The sequence below is a fragment of the Eucalyptus grandis genome, chromosome 11, assembly GCF_016545825.1.
Source record: "Eucalyptus grandis isolate ANBG69807.140 chromosome 11, ASM1654582v1, whole genome shotgun sequence".
Taxonomy (NCBI): domain Eukaryota; kingdom Viridiplantae; phylum Streptophyta; class Magnoliopsida; order Myrtales; family Myrtaceae; genus Eucalyptus; species Eucalyptus grandis.
In genome coordinates this window covers 11,183,262-11,204,183 of record NC_052622.1, presented here as the reverse complement: position 1 = coordinate 11,204,183, position 20,922 = coordinate 11,183,262, and the positions used below count along the sequence as shown (strand labels likewise).

General features: G+C 40.4%; 4 protein-coding genes across 4 annotated transcripts; all 4 read right to left on the bottom strand.

Annotated features, from left to right (window-relative positions):
• Positions 1–1,068: 1,068 nt before the first annotated feature.
• LOC104424842 lies at positions 1,069–4,016 on the bottom strand. Its single transcript, XM_018865038.2, has 2 exons — positions 3,778–4,016; positions 1,069–1,504 (listed from the first exon to the last, which is right to left on the bottom strand). The coding sequence occupies exon 2, from the start codon at positions 1,502–1,504 to the stop codon at positions 1,217–1,219; it is 288 nt and encodes a 95-aa protein (XP_018720583.1). The 5' UTR covers positions 3,778–4,016; the 3' UTR covers positions 1,069–1,216.
• Positions 3,342–3,838, bottom strand: LOC120289533. Its single transcript, XM_039304579.1, has one exon. It carries the CDS (start codon positions 3,775–3,777, stop codon positions 3,487–3,489), a length of 291 nt encoding a protein of 96 aa, XP_039160513.1. The 5' UTR covers positions 3,778–3,838; the 3' UTR covers positions 3,342–3,486.
• Positions 4,017–4,833: 817 nt separating the features above from the next.
• Positions 4,834–13,499, bottom strand: LOC120289724 (diacylglycerol kinase 5-like). Its single transcript, XM_039305055.1, has 14 exons — positions 13,316–13,499; positions 10,686–10,784; positions 9,407–9,615; positions 9,199–9,321; positions 8,957–9,085; positions 8,576–8,661; positions 8,242–8,365; positions 7,390–7,438; positions 7,174–7,256; positions 6,897–6,964; positions 6,221–6,295; positions 5,827–5,914; positions 5,586–5,702; positions 4,834–5,434 (listed from the first exon to the last, which is right to left on the bottom strand). Exons 1-14 carry the CDS (start codon positions 13,497–13,499, stop codon positions 5,117–5,119), a joined length of 1,752 nt encoding a protein of 583 aa, XP_039160989.1. The 3' UTR covers positions 4,834–5,116.
• A 512-nt stretch (positions 13,500–14,011) lies between these two features.
• On the bottom strand, positions 14,012–19,720 carry LOC104424841 (diacylglycerol kinase 5). Its single transcript, XM_010037353.3, has 13 exons — positions 19,283–19,720; positions 18,594–18,802; positions 18,386–18,508; positions 18,144–18,272; positions 17,763–17,848; positions 17,392–17,515; positions 16,509–16,557; positions 16,273–16,355; positions 15,996–16,063; positions 15,398–15,472; positions 15,004–15,091; positions 14,763–14,879; positions 14,012–14,612 (listed from the first exon to the last, which is right to left on the bottom strand). Exons 2-13 carry the CDS (start codon positions 18,789–18,791, stop codon positions 14,295–14,297), a joined length of 1,458 nt encoding a protein of 485 aa, XP_010035655.2. The 5' UTR covers positions 18,792–18,802; positions 19,283–19,720; the 3' UTR covers positions 14,012–14,294.
• Positions 19,721–20,922: the final 1,202 nt, after the last annotated feature.

Sequence of the window (20,922 nt, the reverse complement as noted above, 5' to 3'; positions counted from 1 at the left end):
CTCCTAATTTTGAAAATTATGCCCTAACTTTGAAAATACACTGGTCCAATGAATAAAGAGCTCGAATCCTTATTATACCTTGTGAAATGAAGTTAATCCAACTTATCGAGAGTTTCGATATATACATGTACGAAAACCCCTTAAAATAAGGATCTCTCTCCATCTCATGAAGGCCACCGATATTTATAAGGTAAACTTCTTTGATAATGGAAGTACAATATGCTTACTCGTACACCATGTGTCTATTGTAATCATCGACTAATTGTAAAAATCTCGTTAACCTACTAAAAGTTCAAACCATTAAACCATTAAATAATGATACATGGTTTAATATTTAATTATTTTAATACACTTTTTCTCATGCGTAAGATGTAGTTTGCCATAAAATTAAATATAAAATTACTTGGGATGATATATTCTCATACCATTTCGACATATTCTCATACCACATAAAATAGTGTGTGAACACTATCAGTCATTTTAAAAGCTTCTTATTCCAATATTGCCGGTGCCGAACCTCTCATCTTTCCGCAATTGAAAGAAATTCTAATTAGAGTTATCTATGTACTTACTCTCCGTACAATATAATTTTTTTTCCAAAGGAAAATTATACTCTCTCCCATATTTCGCTCAAAAAGTTTTCTGACCAAACTTCATTGTTTTAAATCAAATTCACATGTGCTTCATTCACTACATATCCTTGCACGAAAGACCTATTTTCCATCTCCAACGGACTCTCAAGTCTCTTTTGTGCACAAGAGTCCTCCTTGATCATACTTACATCAGATTATCAGCAGAAAAAAGTATTTCCTTTAGCACCATTGATCACAAGAGACATCCGCAAGTAAGTTTAGTAAATGAATCTCTGCACAATACGTGTTAAAACATCTATATCAAACACAGATTTATCCGTTAATAACCTAGTAAAAGGCCGATGTTTTCTCGCATGTCTGTGTTTCGCGTATGACAAAGTGATCGACCCGGATCTACGCGGTACGAGATGAAAGTCGTTGATCATGCGAAGCCCATTCAAATTACATGCACGACAGGAATTAGGAACGAGTGAATAAGCCATAGTGCAACTGCAAATGGGAAATTCGTTTCACGTAATATATATATAATGACTTGCTGTAATTTCAGCATGAATTTACAGTCTACATCATTCTCAGCAACCAACTTCGATTTCCTTGTCGATCTATATGCTATTCGGAGAACCCTAATAGGGACCCCAAGTGCTCAAGTACAGGACCTTCCTCATCGACTCCTCCGACCGCCGCGCCTCCGCTTCTCCCGCTAGCCTCCTCGAAGCCGCCGCGGCGGCCGACGACTGAGGAGATCGCTTGTTGCTGCCGTTGCCCTGAGAAAACGAGGACATGGCCCGGCTCTTGGCGCGCTGGTGGATCGACCGGAGGGCGTAGTTCCACCGGCAGAACCCTTGGTCCTTGAGGGCCTCCACGGCGGCGACGCTGGCCGCGACGACCCACGTTCTGCTGGTTGAGCTCATCTTTGAAACTTGATTCGGTAAGTTCGGTCGCGCGATTCTTTATGGCGTGCGCTGCACTGAAGTGATGATGGGATGGAGAAGATGAGAGCGGCGGGGAGTTCTCTTATAGGGGACGGCGGTATGGCGGCGACGAAACCGACGGAACCAAGGGGCGGAGCCCACGGTTTGTCGCGGTTTGCATCCTCGGGAGCAAATGGTTTGAGCGAGGGCGGCGGGGCCGGGCGGCGGGGGGACCACCGGGCTAAGTGCCGAAATGACACTTTTGCCCTCCCGTTCCCAGTGCAGCTGCCGACGGCAATTCTGGACCGCACGTGGTTTTGGATTTTCCTTTTCTTTTTACTTTTTATTTTTAACATATAAGCAAAATCCGAGAATCAAAAGAAGGAACAGAGAATGCAGTTTCACCAAACCCGAGAAATAAATTCCTTAAAAAAATAAAAATAAAAACGCCATGTTTGTGTTTCACCGGAAGGGAATTTCAACTGGAAAGTATCGTTTGACCAAAACAAAAAACAACTGGAAAATATTTCCGCGGAGAGTTGATTTTGATTTTTTTTTTTTTTTGGGGATAATGAGTTCCGAATTAATCTTGGACATGATTTTACCTGGCTTAAAATTGAAAAACGGATGAAAAATAAAATGCTTAAGAGTTTGAAGTACATGAAAAAGTGAAACGCAGTGCACAAAGTATATAGAAAGTTAAGTTTCATCCATTTGATGCCTTGTCTAAATAGATCCTCCTCTACGATACACACATCCAATATTTATAATTTATATAGTAACAGCAATAGATAAGTATAAGCCGTTACTTCATTTCCACACATCAGTCGGTCTTATCCATAAACAGTTACAATCCTCTGGCTCACTAGAGATGATTGCCGCTTGACATTAGTGCCACCATTTGGCATTCTTGGTCGATACAATCTCCGTACTCTCCCCGCCCACCATTTAGTAAAATTAAGGGATAACCAAAAAAAAGGTTCTTCGAGTTTTAATTTGTTTCATATGGTCTCTAAATTTTTGGTATTAAAAAAAAAATTGGTAAATGTTTAATGTTACCTTAAATTAAATAAAAATATCTAATGTTATTCTTCAATTAATTCAAATTTAGAGACAACATTAAACATTTTTATGTAACACATAGGCTAAATTGAATATATACAAAAAGTTCAAAAATTATATAAAATTAATTAAAAGTTCACCAACGAAGTTACAAAGTGACTAAAAATTCATGGTTAGCCATCTTTGGCAAGCATAGACGTCTGTGCCGATGAACCTCATCTTTCCGCAGTTCAAAGAAATTCCAACCAAGAAGACAATGAATATTATTTAAATTTGGCCAGAATGTGCACATGAATTTATTATTGAAAATAATTAATGGATCTAAGTTAAGGGGAGCCAAATTTGAGATTTAAGTGAAAATTGGTGATTTTTTGGAGATAATGTTTTGGTCAGGACCTAAAATTAATGTTTTTTTATGAGATAAATTTTTTTTAGGTAGATTTGTCACTTTACCTAAAGTTAGTACTTTTTTCTTTTTTTGAAATTCTGCCCACACAATATAAGAAAGTATTTTCTTTAGCACCGTTGATCACAAGAGACAATCTGCAAATAAGTTGAGTTCAGTGATTGAATCTCTGTACAACGCATGGTATGCATCGATTACGAACCCAAATTGATCCTTTAATAAACCTAATAATAGAAGTACGATTTTTCTCTCGCATATCCATTATTTGCTTATGGCAGGTCAATGGACCCATATAAAATTATAAATGCGACACAAGCCATGCGAAGCCCATTTAAAATAGATGTTTAACAAGAATTAGGAACGATCGAATAAGCTGCAAAGCAAATGGGAAAGAAAGTCCTTTCACGTAATATATTTAATGCCTTGCTGTAATTTCAGCATGTATTTACAAATTACATCATTCTCAGCAGCCAACTTCGATTTCCTTGTCGATCTATATGCTATTCGGAGAACCTTAGTAAGGACCCCAAGTGCTCAAGTACAGGACCTTCCTCATCGACTCCTCCGACCGCCTCGCCTCCGCTTCTCCCGCCAGCCTCCTCGAAGCCGCCGCCGCGGCCGACGACTGAGGAGATCGCTTCTTGCTGCTGCCGTTGGCCTGAGAGAACGAGGACATGGCCCGGTTCTTGGCGCGCTGGTGGATCGACCGGAGGGCGTAGTTCCAACGGCAGAACCCTTGGTCCTTGAGGGCCTCCACGGCGGCGACGCTGGCCGCGACGACCCACGTTCTGCTGGTTGAGCTCATCTTCAGACTTGATTCCGTTCGATTCGTATGCTTCTGATGGGTGTGTGTTAAAGTGAAGTGATGATGGGATGGAGAAGATGAGAGCAGTGGGGAGCTCTTTATATGGATGGTGAGGTGACGGCGAAACAAGGTGCGAGCCCAAAACTTGTCGGGGCTTGCGTTCCGAGCGCAAATGGTTTTGAGTGGGTGGAGAATCCGGAAACCTGGGGTGGTGGCGGGGTCCGCTGGCTTAGTGCTTTGGAATGACCTTTTCTCTTTTTATACTAAATTCAGCAGCGCTTGAATCAGAAGGAGAAAACCACTATCATATTCCCGTTCGCGTGCGGACACGGGATGAGTGAATCATGGGGCATTCGCTACATGTATATATCCGTTCCCAGATTGCAACTAGATGCAACGCACGTTTCCTAGGACCACACAACCTTCTTGATCTTCGGTCGGTTTCCTTGGCCGACCGCGTGATGAGCTTAAGGTACATGAGCAGAGTGTGCCTGAGGGCTGTCCAGGGTCTAATAAAGGACCGTCCTTGGAGCTCGAAGGCCATGTCTTTTGGAATCAAGCCATCCCAAACGAAAAACAACATGGAATCAGCTGGCAAGCCTTCTCAGTTCAGATGGGTTTCCGGCGGTGGAGACGCCACAAAGACAGCGGCCATGATGGAGAAAAGCCGCCAGCTCAGGGAGGCCGAGAAGGCCGACAAGGTCATGCACCTCGTGTTCTGGGGTCCTCATCTGGCTTAAGCTTTGTCTTGCCCGTGGTTTTCTTCGCTTAGTCTACTGCCGTATTCACCAACAGTTAGGCTTCTGTAATTTTCTTCTGCAGGCGCAACGAAACTTGTGCTATATATAGATATTCCATTTCGTATCTGTCGAATCTAGTTTTCAATCAGACTCGGTATTGCCCCCTTAACTTTGATCGAGTACATAGATACAAGGACCAGAACATGATCTCAAGATGAGGCGTTCTTCGTGAAACGAAAGCTCCAACAAAATGATAATGACATTTACTTGATACAGGGAAGAAGATTCAATGAAATCAGGATCAGAACACCACATGAGTCGGCTAGACGAACTTTACCTGGAGAGATCACACATGTACAGGCCACATGACTGAGAAATAGTAACGGCCTTCTAAATTTACAAACCATATGGCCGGATGTCATCGAGATAATTTATCGAGAGAAGAAAATATGAACACTGTCAATACAGATGTTTCCGACATACTAATTGCAAAGGTCTCCAGTTGCATATGTATGAATATTGAAATGAATTTAGCCCACGTCATTTATTCCCATGATCGATATTTAGAAAAAGAATCAAGGAGAAGGAAACTGAAGAGATCAACTAAGACGACTAATGTCAACCTCATCAGGGATTTTGAAAGTTTCAGCTGCCCCAAACTTCCTGAACTCCTCCCCTGAATCTTCTTTACCACTGTCATTGTCCTCGTCATCGTGGTGGCTTGGTGTGGATGGATCATGGACGCTCTTGGCCCGGCAACCGTGGGTGGCGAGCATGTTCACCTGACCAAGGTGAGAAATCTCCACCACAACAGTGTCATCTTTCAGGGGTAGTGGTTGCTTCCACGGTTCCCCGTCAATCCTCATAAATGTATGATCAGCTGCACCTTTGTGAAACTCAAACCTGATGCGGTGTGCCTAGTACAAATTGGGAAAAATAATTGAAGGACAGTATTTCTTTTTTATCCAACAGCGACACCAAAATAAAATCTTAGATTCTAGTCAACAAGAGTTGCTAATATCGAGACTCATCCAGTAAGAAAGCAAAAATCCCAGCTTGAGATTTTACCTGAGCAAGACGAGTCCCATGCCCATTTGGAGCAAGCAATACAAGACCGTGCCAGGCATCTCTAAAACCAACAATTTCGAGGTGACCATCATCAACATAAGGTGGGGTCAAGTCCCTCTGCAAATAATGGTTTAATTAGAATAGGTTATATCAATTGCAAAGGTAGCTTTTCCAATTACTGTTGGTTTAAATGGGCAAATATAGTTCTTTCACTCTGACAATGATGCAAGTCCGTACTAACCTCCCTACGTTTTGTGCTGTTTGGTGTCCCCCACGGATTAAGTCCACCAGAAAAGCTAGGCAAGTTGAGACAGACAATTGACCTAATGCTGAATAAGAAAGTGCAAGAAGTGTCAGTCTTTTGTACAGGATCCAAATATATCCATCGCGTACGACCAAAAAAAGGAAATAACTAATTAGTCACAGTTGTCATGAACGACAAACTCCTTGTCATGAGCATCAAAGCTTACCGAGAACTTTATAATGCATGGAGATGTCAAAAAAGGAATGCATACAGTGAAGGAAACAATTGATAGGACAAGTCTCCTAATGAATGCCTACACAGGCTGAATTTCATTTTTTGTTGCTACATAAACTGTGGCTTAGTTGATTCAATCAGGAAGAGGCGAGATTACCTGTGTGGTATGTGCAGATCTTGCCATTGACCATGTCTTTTCATAATCTTCACTTTTACAAGCTGAGCTATATTCCTGTGTCAAAAAGGTTATGCTACTTCACAACAACAACAAAGAGCTGACCATAACCAAAGTTTCTACCCGGAAGATGGGGAAAAGAAAAGAACTGTTGACTATTAGAAGCTCTTGAGCCTATCAAAGAGACAAAATTTCTAAATTGGTTAACCTACAGATTCCTGTAGGGTGACAATTAGAAGCTATTAAGCCTATCAAAGAGACAAAATTTCTAAACTGGTTGACCTACAGATTCCCATAGGCTATGGCCAAGGTGGAAAAAACCTATGCTATCTCAGCAATGACAATCTTCCTAATATATCTGGACAACAATCCAAATAATTTCGTCAGCTTCATTTATAATGTAAAGCCAAGTGGGGAAATTTCTCCTAACTAAAAGATCTCACAGGAAGATTCAACGGCCTAAAGTTTCTTGAATAGTAGCATACCCATGGAGATATACAATTTCATTTTGAATCCAAGTCTTCTCACAGAACTATCATCCATCCAAAGTTATAAACGACTTGCAACTACTCCAAAACAGCTGATGACCAAAATATCACCAGTAGAGTCAGCATTTGCACTGAGAAGCACGGAAAAATCATTGCATCTATATATTTACCATGAAGTAGGATGACCAAGAGAAGCAAGGAACCTTCCCCGAGTACACCCAAGCTTTGCATAAGTACTCTGCATGTGAAAATAGAGAAGTAAGAGTTACTGATCTCTGTATGATTTCATGCACTTACAGGGAAAAGAAGAGCAGATTTTATCACATTAATATACAGTAAAACCACTTTATCTGCATTATCCATCTAAATCAAGCAACAAACAAAAGCATCAATCCTTCCAACTTCTCCAAAATCAACCCTAGCAAGATATGAAGACAACAAAAGTACCTGATTTATAAACTGATTTTTGAATTTTTCAGGATGCGCCTTCCTCTCTAAATGAAATGCATAGGATATTTGAGCATCCATGCCTGTAGAAAGTGCTTCTTAAGTTTCTCTTGGATCGAAAAAGTGTTAGGGACAAAAATTATGCATCCACATTATCAGAAGGAGCAAAAGAAAGGAAAAAAAAAAAGACATACAGGAAAAACTATAAGATCTTACCCATGCTAAAGTAACTCCAGAATCCCCCACGAAATGTGTGGTATCCTTCCTGAAAGTGGTTCCAAGTTGTTACAAGAAAAGAGTGCTACCGAGAAATTTACAGTAATCAGAGAAAATGCAAAAGCAAAACATACAGAATTCCACATAAATTTTAGATTGTGGTAATGTTCCACCATGGACAGATTGTGAGTTTTTGCTGGGATTGCCCAATAGCTAATTAAGATTTTTCCGAGTCCTTATCCACTTTGAGATCTAAGGACTGGATGATATATCACATGGCAAAATGATATATATTAATGCACCTGATACAAGTTGAATTTATTCAAGAAAATTAAGTATTTTTACATGTCAATGGTACATTAGAAAAAGAACATCAAGATAGGATGATATGGAGAAGTTACTACATGCATAAAAAGTTTTATAATTCTTTTCTTGACAACCTGTTGTTGCTCTGAGTTCCAAAAGCCATGCAATCAGAAGTATATATTACTATGACACCAGCTGTCCTCCCTTTTCCCAATTCCCTCTATGATTTCATTGGCTCAAGGTCCTATAGGATAGCTCCTTTGCATTATCCATAGTACGATCAAGCTCGTGTTTGGAAGAGCTCATATGCTGTACACAGGTGCAGTCTCTTTGCTCGCCAAACGAATTTTGGCATTAGCATTTAGTTGACTCGGAAACAACAAAGGCTATCTTCATCCTAGAAGTGCCTACCAGAGTTGAAAGTTCTAGTTGAGAACATGAGACAAAGAACCACCTTGCATTCTAAGAAGATGCACATTCTTGATAGAGTACGCTTGAAGAATTAAAAACATACATAGATGGTGCACAGGCCATGGATAAGTTTACCATGTTCAGTTCATCCGTCGAAGAAACACGTCGGAAAGCATGGAGAGAATGTGGTAGTTCAAGGGGTGCAATGGGATGACAGGAACCTTCTTCGGGTGCACTCATCCTCATCAAAATATGCCAGCTGAATTGCAAGAAGCAGTTAGATATTTAATGACATAAATGAACAGAAAACAGGTGAATAGGGCTGTGTAATGCAACCAAAATTGCTATTTAGTTCAAGATCATTCTGAGACACTGACTTCATGGTTCACTCAGCAGCAGCTGTATGAATAGTAATACTTGTAACTGATTTCAGATTGATCAGCAGCAATTCCAGCATGTCATTTAGTACCTGTCGATTTTCATTTCCTTTGCCTCACTCACTTGCTTGAGGAATGACACAACTGATGAATGATCAGTCCCAGGATTCTTCTTACCCTACAACAAAAGCAAGGTCAATCTTTTACTTTTATACATCAACCTAATAGTTAAACATCGCATGTGACTGTATCATGGTCTAATCAAGAGCATAGATGTAAACCACTTCTCTTCACTTGTTAATTTGGCATGCATAATAACTTCAATAATGAAGTCGTGAACTCATTTTGACATTGCAGAGGAGAGAAACAGAAGGAAAGAAAGAATAACCGAGAGGAGCAGCCTCACTAACACAAACATTTAAGAATTTAATGGATGTGGCAAATAAATGAGGTAGTGATATCCATGTGCCTACCCATCCAAATGTGAAAGGGAGGTTGTTTCCATTACCCAAGGGCACCGTTGCAATTGCAGGAGGATGAGATAATTTGAGATCGCAGACAACTCCAAGAAGCCAACCCGCCGTCCCATCACCACCTGCTACCTAGTGTGCGGAAAAGAGTAAGCAAGTACTCAAATCCTTGAAATTGTAAGCTGAATGTGACTATTTGATGACATCTATTATGTAAGTCAAGACCTCAAGTATGTCATACTCACAATTATTTTTAATTGCTGCTGGATCCGAGGGGCAAGCGTGTCCCCGTTGGATCTCAGCTTTTCCAAATTTAAGTAGATTCTGCGCAAAACCTCATCTGGAGCCTCTTCTCCCAGATCAAAAACCTGAAGGAAGCGTTGTTCGTGATTTAAATCAAAGCGCAAATTGCAGAAGCATGACCAATTGCACGTGAAGTGCGAACGAAAGTACCTGGTGTTCACCAAGAAGAGAACGATATGTTATAAGGAGGTCACCTCCCAGCTGGCCGACACTTTTTGAGTTGACAAACACCAACACTGGCCACTGAGGTTCAACCGAATCATCCTTATCCTCTGAATCAGAGACAATAAGGTAACTGGGAATGCGGAAGTCATTTATAGAAAAGGATTCGAGTCTGGGTGTGCCATTGCTGCCTCTGACTGCAACTTGTGATATCAAACCAAAATACAAGCAACAAAATTAGAAAACTAGGGATACAGATAAACATATGTAGGTCCATCTGAAGGTAGTTGATAAATGAGGGGAAAGCAACAAAGCAAGTGCGTGCTAAATGCAGATTTTACATCAAATCTTTTGAAGGAGAGTCAGCAGTCAAAACATCAGGATTTACAATTAGAATCATTTCAAGGACCAACCAAAACACAGAATCATATTCTGCTGACAAAATCAACAAAAGGAACTCTGCTTTCTATTCGCTATTCCTTTAATTTGATCTGATTCGCATAGAGCTTATGGAAAGCAAAAACTAACATTTTTTTTTTCCTGCTGGGAATTCAGCAACAAGAAAAGCTTTGCGTTTACAAGCTAATCAGCTCTTTAACAGACGAAAGATACCTATAAATTCAAATTTTAACAAGTATATGAATTACCTGGAAGTTAGGGCTGGAAAATCAGGCAGCTGAGAGTTATCATCTTCAATTGAACTGGCGAAACTGGGGGATGAGAGATTGAATACCATGCTCAAATACTTGTATTCTTCATCAATAAAAAGGGATGGATAAGCTTGATAATTTCAGGAATTCCTATATGCCATCTCAATAATAAGCCCTGCTATTAGACATCTCCGAAAATACATGGGGGGCCAGATTTCAAATGGTTCATCAAAAATAGAGGAAAGGTCGAAATATGTCACTTCCAATCCCACATTTATACCTATCAAAATGAATGATCCAAATTTATTGGAATGAGTTAACATGGGTCGTTCAGATTTGAAGAGTCTCATGATAATAGGTTGCAAATTTAAAGTCTAAATTAAATGGTTTCCAATCCACTAGGCCTCTCCACCAAGCAATCTCGATCCCTCCTGTGCCGGTGATCCGTTCCAGGCCACTAGGGCCGGTTCTACAAAATGGAAACTGGGAACCGCCCACTGTTTTCTGGACACACCCCAGTCCGGTTCCTGGGTGAGTCTATGGAACCGGCCAGGAGTCCGCGAAGAAGCTCCGGGATCTCTTCAACGCCTTTTCTTGAGCCGGCGACGATGACGCACGGCATCCCGTGTCCGCCATGTCATCAACGTCCTCCGGTCGTTCGACAACACCCTGGCCCTGCTGAGCCGCGCCGAGCCTGACGAGGTCTCGGTCAAGGCCTGCGTCAAGTCCGAGGACTCCAAGGAGAGCAGCAAGACCTCGGTCCCGGGATATCGCCGCGGATGTTACAAAAGAAGGGAACTACAGGCAGACATTCGTGTTTTTCATGAAAGTGGACCTATCTCTTAGAACTTAAGAAGAAGAAATACATGAAAAGAGAGGGAGAGCAAGGGCGAGCGAGGGCGAGCCACGAGTGAGTAGAGGAACGAGGCCATCGGGGCTCAAAGAAGAGACGGTGAGTGTCGGCACAGAGAAGCAAAGTAAAAGCAAGAAACGGGCGAAGACGAGCTCCGTCAGTCGAGAAAAGAAGGAAGTGTCATCGAGGAACTTGAGGAGCTCACTTACCCGGACGCTAGTTGTAGTTTTCTGAGAAGACCCAGCCTCTGAATTCTCGCTTGGAACAGCTTTTCACCCTGTCCTCCTCCTCCTCCTCCTCCTACTTACAGAGAGTTTCAAGTAACGCTCGGATCTCCGCCGAAGGACTCTCTCTCTCTCTCTCCTCTTTGGATTTTTATGCTTGTTGACGTTGACGTTGACTTGGTCAATGAATTATTATTAAATATATTCCGATCACATTATTGAGAATTGCTAACTATGGGTGAGCATGGTCCCGGTTGGTCCCCCCTAACCCTAAGACCATGCACAAATGTCGGTTATCAATTTTTGGGACCAGGACCGACCTATTGAGCGCGGGCCAAAGGGAGGACCGAACCTAATCTAACTCGGTTCGGTTGCCTGGCAAAGGCTCCACTCGAGATCGATCGATAATTTTTTTCGTTTTATTTTTTATACTCCCTAAAAAAGCAAACTTACAAATTCAAATTACACATCCATCGACAATGCGATATTGTGCAACTAAATTATAAATACCAATACATATTTAACAAATTTAAAATTACACAATAATAGAAATTTTGTACCTGCTAACCGCTCATCGAGATATGGGATAAGATGGAAAGTTCTTGTAATCATTTATCTTTAATATTCATAACACCATATGCAAAAGCGTTTTCCTGCATTTGATCATGCATAGTCCACTTAACCAAAAAATGAGCTACACACCACTTTTTTTTTTTTTGGTTGAAAGCTTCACACCACTTGACTAGCATTTGATCATGTAGAGTCTACTCAACCAAAAAATAAGCTTCACACCGCTTGACTAGCAAATCACCATAGCAATTGCAGTACTACTCTACTCTTCAAAAACTTTTACCATTTGACACAAATTGAAAAGCAAAGTGTAGCCGAAATTCATTAGTAAAATACAATTAAACCATAAAAAGTTCAAAAATACTTAATATAAACCATGAATATATAACTTCACATCTTGTTAATTCACTTGAACTTCTAAACACCTGAAAATAAAACAAACGACACATAATTAATATTCAACAAAAGTTTTAAATTGAAATTACTATTAGTGCTAATATAATATAATATAATAGCAATTTTACTTAGGTTTGAATATATAAAAGAATTATAAATAATATAATATAATATACGGGGTTAGTCCGGGGTTGGACCGATCCAAAACTCTTAGACCGAAGACCAACTGCCGCCGGTGTTGGTCCCGAAATTTCGTGGACCAAGGGACCACCTGTCCCCTTGGAACCGGACCAAGACCGGCGGGGTTGGGCGGTCCGAGTGTCGATCCGGTGGTCGACCCTAGACCGCTCACCCCTATTGCTAACAGGAATGGTTCATTCAACTGGTAAAAAAAAAAACATAAAAACGGGCCAAGATAAACCATATTTTAGCATATCGAACGATCAAAGCTACAGGTTGATCTGAGGAGGGAAATATCTAGTATAGCCATGGCCCGCGGTCCATTCTCATTGATATTTATCTCGATCTGAGGCGCATTTATCTCGCGTGAAATATTTAATTTTGAAAATATTTTCTTAAAAGATGATCTTTTATATCGCTTAAAATAATTAATTTATAAAAAGTTTTTTTATTGACTAACAATTTATGTCTTAATATTTTCACAAAAAACAAGAATACTTTTCATTCATTTATCTTTACAACTGATATGAAAATGTTTAAATATAAATTGCTATCGATAATGAAAGCATTTTTCATCAATTAGTTATATGAAGTGATACAAATGATTATTTTTAAAAAATGTTTTTTAAATTATTCATTTTAAAAAGAAGCAAATGGAGTCTTTAAATTTCCCGTTGACTCCTTTTCTTCCATCTTCGGCAGACTCTTTTAAGTCTCTTTTGCATACAAGAGTCCTTGATCATACTTAACAATAGATTCTCAGTACAAAAAATGTACTTCTTTACAATTTACATCGTTCTCAGCAACGAACTTCGATTTCCTTCTTGATCTACTGCTGTACAGAGAACCTCGATGAGGACCCCAAGAGCTCGAGGACAGGACCTTCCTTTTTAAGTGGGAGGAGAATCCGAAAGCCTGGGGTGGTGGCGGGGTCCGCTGGCTTTAGTGCTTTGGAATGACCTTTTCTTTTTACACTAAATTCAGCAGTGCTTGAATCAGAAGGAGAAAACCGCTATTATATTACCTTTCACGCGCGGACACGGGATGAGCAAATCATGGGGCATTCGCTTCCTAGGACCACACAACCTTCTTGATCTTCGGTCGGTTTCCTCGGCCGACCGCGTGATGAGCTTAAGGTACATGAGCAGAGTGTGCCTGAGGGCCGTCCAGGGTCTAATAAAGGACCGTCCTTGGAGCTCGAAGGCCATGTCTTTCGGAATCAAAGCCATCCCAAACGAAAAACAACATGGAATCAGCTGGCAAGCCTTCTCAGTTCAGATGGGTTTCCAGCGGTGGAGACGCCACAAAGACAGCGGCCCTGATGGAGAAAAGCCGCCAGCTCAGGGAGGCCGAGAAGGCCGACAAGATCATGCACCTCGTCTGCTGGGGTCCTCATCTGGTTTAAGCCTTGTCTTGCCCGTGGTTTTCTTCGCTTAGTCTACTGCCGTATTCACCAATAGTTAGGCTTCTGTAATTTTCTTATGCAAGCGCAACGAAACTTGTGCTATATATAGATATTCCATTTCGTATCTGTCGAATCTAATTTTCAATCAGACTCGGTTTTGCCACCTTAACTTTGATCGAGTACATAGATACAAGGACCTGAACATGATCTCAAGATGAGGCGTTCTTCATGAAACGAAGCTCCAACAAAATGATAATGACATTACTTTGATACAGGGAAGAAGATTCAATGAAATCAGCATCAGAACACCACATGAGTCGGCTAGACGAACTTTACCTGGAGAGATCACACATGTACAGGCCACATGACTGAGAAATAGTAACGGCCTTCTAAATTTACAAACCATATGGCCGGATGTCATTGAGATAATTTATCGAGAGAAGAAAATATGAACACTGTCAATTCAGATGTTTCCAACATACTAATCGCAAAAGGTCTCCAGTTGCTTATGTATGAATATTGAAATGAATTACCCAACATCATTTATTCCCATGATCGATATTTAGAAAAAGATTCAAGGAGAAGGAAACTGAAGAGATCAACTAAGACGACTAATGTCAACCTCATTAGGGATTTTGAAAGTTTCAGCTGCCCCAAACTTCCTGAACTCCTCCCCTGAATCTTCTTCACCACTGTCATTGTCCTCGTCATCGTGGTGGCTTGGTGTGGACGGATCATGGATGCTCTTGGCCCGGCAACCGTGGGTGGCAAGCATGTTCACCTGACCAAGGTGAGAAATCTCCACCACAACAGTGTCATCGTCCAGGGGTAGCGGTTGCTTCCACGGTTCCCCGTCAACCCTCATAAATGTATGATCAGCTGCACCTTTGTGAAACTCAAACTTGATGCGGTGTGCCTAGTACAAATTGGGAAAAATAATTGGAGGACAGTATTTCTTTTTTATCCAACAGCGATACCAAATAAAATCTTAGATTCTAGTCAACAAGAGTTGCTAATATCGAGACTCATCCAGTAAGAAAGCAAAAATCCCAGCTTGAGATTTTACCTGAGCAAGACGAGTCCCATGCCCATTTGGGGCAAGCAATACAAGACCGTGCCAGGCATCTCTAAAACCAACAATCTCGAGGTGACCATCATCAACATAAGGTGGGGTCAAGTCCCTCTGCAAATAATGGTTTAATTAGAATAGGTTATAGCAATTGCAAAGGTAGCTTTTCCAATTACTGTTGGTTTAAATGGACAAATGTAGCTCTTTCACTCTGCCAATGATGCAAGTCCGTACTAACCTGACTCCGTTTTGTGCTGTTTGGTGTCCCCCACGGATTAAGTCCACCAGAAAAGCTGGGCAAGTTGAGACAGACAATTGACCTAATGCTGAATAAGAAAGTGCAAGAAGTGTCAGTCTTTTGTACAGGATCCAAATATATCCATCGCGTACAACCAAAAAAATGGAAATAACTAATTAGTCACAGTTATCATGATGGACAAACTCCTTGTCATGAGCATCAAAGCTTACCGAGAACTTTATAATGCATGGAGATGTCAAAAAAGGAATGCACACATTGAAGGAACCAATTGATAGGACAAGTCTCCTAATGAATGCCTACATACGCTGAATTTCTTTTTTGTTGATACATAAATGGTGGCTCAGTTGATACAATCAGGAAGAGGCGAGATTACCTGTGTGGTATGTGGAGATCTTGCCATTGGCCATGCCTTTTCATAATCTTCACTTTGGCCAGCTGAGCTATATTCCTGTACTGAAAAGGTTATGCTACTTTCACAACAACAACAAAGAGCTGACCATAACCAAAGTTTCTACCCGGAAGATGGGGAAAAGAAAAGAACTGTAACAATTAGAAGCTATTAAGCCTATCAAAGAGACGGAATTTCTAACTGGTTAGCCTACAGATTCCTATAGGCTACGGAGAAGGCCGAAAAAAACTATGCTATATCAGCAATGACAATCTTCCTAATATATCTGGACAACAATCCAAGCAATTTCGTCAGCTTCCTTATAATGTGAAGCCAAGTGGAGAAATTTCTCCTAACCAAAAGATCTCACAAGAAGATTCAATGGCCTAAAATTTCTTGAATAGTAGCGTACCCATGGAGATGAACAATTTCATTAAACCAAGTCTCCTCACAGGACTATCATCCATCCAAAGTTATAAACCACTTGCAACTACTCCGAAACAGCTGATGACCAAAATGTCACCAGTAGAGACAGCATTTGCACTGGGAAACACAGAAAACATCATTGCATCTATATATTTACCGTGAAGAAGGATGAAAAAGAGAAGCAAAGAACCATCCTTGAGTACACCCAAGCTTTGCATAAGTACTCTGCAAGTAGAAATAGAGAAGTCAGAGTTACCGATCTCTGTTAAGTTACGTGCACTGACAGGGAAAAGAAGAGCTGATTTTATCACATTAATATGCAGTAAGACCATTTTATCTGCAATATCCATTTAATTCAAGCAACAAACAAAAGCATCAATCCTTCCAACTTCTCCAAAATCCATCCCAGCAAGTGATGAAGACAACAAAAGTACCTGATTAATCAACTGATTTTTGAATTTTTCAGGATGCGCCTTCCTCTCTGAATGAAATGCATAGGATATTTGAGCATCCATGCCTGTAGAAAGTGCTTTTTAAGTTTCTCTTGGATCGAAAAAGTGTTAGGGACAAAAATTACGCATCCACATTATCAGAAGGAGCAAAAGAAAGGGGGAAAAATTATATATTTACACACACACATATATATACTGGCAAAGCTATAAGATCTTACCCATGCTAAAGTAATTCCAGAATCCCCCGCGAAATGTGTGGCGACCTTCCTGAAAGTGGTTCCAAGTTGTTTACAAGAAAAAGAGCATTACCGAGAAAATTATAGTAATCAGAGAAAATGCAAAAGCAAAAGATACAGAATTCCACATAAATTTTAGATTCCGGTAATCTTCCACCATGGACAGATTGTGAGTTTTTGCTGGGATTGTCCAATAACTAATTAAGATTTTTCCGAGTCCTTGTCCACTTTGAGATCTAAGGACTGGATTATATATCACATGGCAAAATGATATATATTAATGCACCTGATATAAGTTGAATCCATTCAAGAAAATTAAGTATTTTTACATGTCAATGGTACATTAGAAAAAGAACATCAAGGAAGGATGATATGGAGATGTTACTACATGCATAAAAAGTTCTATAATTCTTTTCTTGACAACCTGTTGTTGCTCTGAGTTCCAAAAGACATGCAAAAGCTTTATAATCTAAAATTTAGCTACTTTCAGAAGTATATATTACTATGACACCAGCTTTCCTCCCTTTTCCCAATTCCCTCAATAATTTCATTAACTCAAGGTCCTATAGGATAGCTCCTTTGCATTATCCATAGTACGATCAAGCTCGCATTTGGAAGAGCTCATATGCTGTACACAGGTGCAGTCTCTTTGCTTGCGAAACGAATTTTGGCATTGGCATTTAGTTGACTCGGAAACAACATAGGCTATCTTCATCCTAAAAGTGCTTACTAGAGTTGAAAGTTCTAGTTGAGAACACTAGACAAAGAACCACCTTGCATTCTAAGAAGATGCACATTCTTGATAGAGTACGCTTGAAGAATTAAAAACATACAGAGGTGGTGCACAAGGCATGGATAAGTTTACCATGTTCAGTTCATCTGTCGAAGAAACACGTTGGAAAGCATGCAGAGAATGCGGTAGTTCAAGGGGTGCAATGGGATCACAGGAACCTTCTTTGGGTGCTTTCATCCTCATCAAAATATGCCAGCTGAATTGCAAGAAGCAGTTTGATATTTAATGACATAAATTGACAGAAAAGAGGTGAAAGACAATATTCATCATTAACAGGCCCCTGTTCCCGAAAAGGGCTGCATAATTCAACCAAAATTGCTATTCAGTTCAAGATCATTCTGATACACTGACTTCATGGTTCATTCAGCAGCAGCTGTACGAGTAGTAATACTTGTAACTGATTTCAGATTGATCAGCAGCAATTCCAGCATGGCATTTAGTACCTGTCGATTTTCATCTCCTTTGCCTCACTCACTTGCTTGAGGAACGACACAACTGATGAATGATCAGTCCCAGGATTCTTCTTACCCTGTGACAAAAGCAAGGTCAATCTTCTACTTTTATACATCAACCTTATAGTTAAACATTTCATGCGACTGTATCATGGTTTAATCAAGAACATAGATGTAAACCACTTCTCTTCACTTGTTAATTTGGCATGCATAATAACTTCAATAATAAAGTCGTGAACTCATTTTGACATTGCAGAGGAAAAAAACAGAAGGAAAGAAAGAATGGCCAAGAGGAGCAGCCTCCTTAACAAAAACATTTAGGAACCTAATGGATGTGGCAAATAAATGAGGTAGTGATATCAATGTGCCTACCCATCCAAATGAGAAAGGGAGGTTGTTTCCAGTACCCAAGGGCACCGTTGCAATCGCAGGAGGATGAGATAATTTGAGATCACTGACAACTCCAAGAAGCCAACCTGCTGTCCCATCGCCTCCTGCTACCTAGAGTGCAGAAAAGAGTAAGCAAGTACTCAAATCCTTGAAATCATAAGCTGAATGTGACTGTTTGATGAAATCTATAATGCAAGTTAAGAACTCAAGTATATCATACTCACGATTATTTTTAATTGCTGCTGGATCCGAAGGGCAAGCGTGTCCCCGTTTGATCTCAGCTTTTCCAAATTTAAGTAGATTCTGCGCAAAACCTCGTCTGGAGCCTCTTCTCCCAGATCATAAACCTGAAGGAAGCGTTGTTCATGATTTAAATCAAAGCGCAAATTGCAAAAGCATGACCAATTGCATGTGAAGTGCGAATGAAAGTACCTGGTGTTCACCAAGAAGAGAACGATATGTTACGAGGAGGTCACCTCCCAGCTGGCCGCCGCTTTTCGAGTTGACAAACACCAACACTGGCCACTGAGGTTCAACCGAATCATCCTTATCCTCTGAATCGGGGACAATAAGGTAACTGGGAATGCGGAAGTCATTTGGAGAAAAGGATTCGGAGTCTGGGTTTGCCATTGCTGCCTTGACTGCAAATTTTGAGATAGCATCAAACCGAAACACAGGGAACAAATATAACAAGCCATGGATATAGATATAAACACACGTAGGTCCATGTTGAAGGTAGTTGATCAATGAGGGGAAAGCGACAAAGAAAGCGTGCCAAATACAGATCATACATCGCCAAGTCCATCGAATTAAGAATATCCTCATCAGTCACGACATTAAGATTCACAATTAGAATCATTACAACGACCAATCAAGACACAGAATTCCCCCCCAAAAAAATAATAAATAAATGGCTCGAAAGTCCATTTTCTAATAAATCAATATTCCATATTCTAATAAGCCATACCAACGAAAGGAACTCTGGGTTCTGTTCGCTATTCCTTTTAATTTGATCCGAATTTCGCATCGACCGTAGGGAAAGCAAAAGAACACAACTTTTTCTGCCGGGAATTCAGCAACGACAAAAGCTTGTGATCGGCTCTTTAGCAGACGAAAGATACCTGGGAATTCAAGCTCTGACGAGTACGGGGAATCACATGGAAATGGGTTCTTGGCGAATCAGATTGCCGAGAGTCCCGATCTCCGAAAAGTTCAAGATTCGCTCCGCTAACGCAACCCACCAAGCGAACGCTGCTGCTTTCGCCGTCTGATCAAAAACCAGAGACGCTGACTGAAGGCGAGAGGGATTTCTGTTACGAACAGCGCGAAAAGCTTCGAGCTCACGACATGCGAAGGTGGGAAGCCGCGTGGGGGAACAGAGAAAGGCAAGGGAGATCATTCGCGCTGGCTCGTTGCCATTTCTCGCACGGGGTTCGTTGGCGAGATTCGATAAAGGAGGGCGCTTTTCGGGGAACTTTCCCTCGCTTCTCCCGTGGTCCGCATTGATAGGCAGTCGTGGGTTCTCACGAAAGGCCAGATCTTTGTCAATTACCGGGGTTATACGGATGCATGGTACGACCCAAGATGAACATCAAACACGGCTAAAATAAGGATAACGTCCGAATTTTTTATTTTATTTTTGGACAAGAAAGGATAACGTCCGAATTACGAGCGGGAAGATTGCGCATCCGAACGTGGTAACTCCGACAGGGCAAGTGGGTGGGGGCCACAAAGAAAACAAGATGGGATGTTGTGCTTTAGTCAAGGGGAGATAATGGCGATAGCCGCCATAATTATGGAAAAAATAGTAGGCGGAGGATTTTAGCTTGGGGATGTGTTATTTTTTGGGTGGCCATAACTACTGGATAATGATGTAACTTCGTTTATTTATTTATTTATTTATTTGGGGGAATAGGCTGATTTGGTAGTACAACCGAAAATTCAACTTAATTATAGGGTTGGTTGCAATTTGAATAGGGCTATTATTGTCAACATGAAGAGGCCTTGCAGGTGAGATGAATCCCTAGATCAGATACAAGTCTACTTAACAAAACCACTTCACTAGCGACTGCAGACATAGCCCACTGCCTCTGCATTGGATTTGGATGGATCTCAATGGCGAAATCCTTAAATTCTGAGAGTGGGGCCTTGGAATTTGCATCAAGGGAAGTCTGTTTTAATCGTTATGTCCACCGGCGAGGGTTCTAGATAAGGAAGACTACATTTTCAGCTCGAGTTTTTGTCATTTAATTTTTCTTTTTTTGTAATTTAGGCCTTTATTTTTTATTTTTACATAGTCACGTTTCTTTTTCTTAAAATATCTTATCAATTCTATTAACATTTTCATCAATTTATAATTTCTAATATTATATTTGATTTTTAATATTTTGATCTTACTATTTTTATCAATTGTTTCTCCATTTTTGTTAATTTTTCAATTTTTTTTTCACAGAAATCAAGTTCACAAGAGAGATTTCTATTAATAAAATTAGATGAATATACACATTTACCCCTTAAAAGTCATGTGCAATTTATGAGTTGGAGATATATTTCCACGGCTTAATAGCATTGCCAAGTAAAAGTTCATGAAAATAATGTGGAGAAATTAAAAGTTTAGGGGCAAGCATGTAAATTCCCCCCCTTTTTAACTTTAAGCTTTGCAAATTTGGATTTTTTTTTTTGTAGTTTTTAATGCTTTAAAACTAAACATGTATAGACGGAGAAAATATAAAATATAATTTATAAACCATGTAAATCAAAT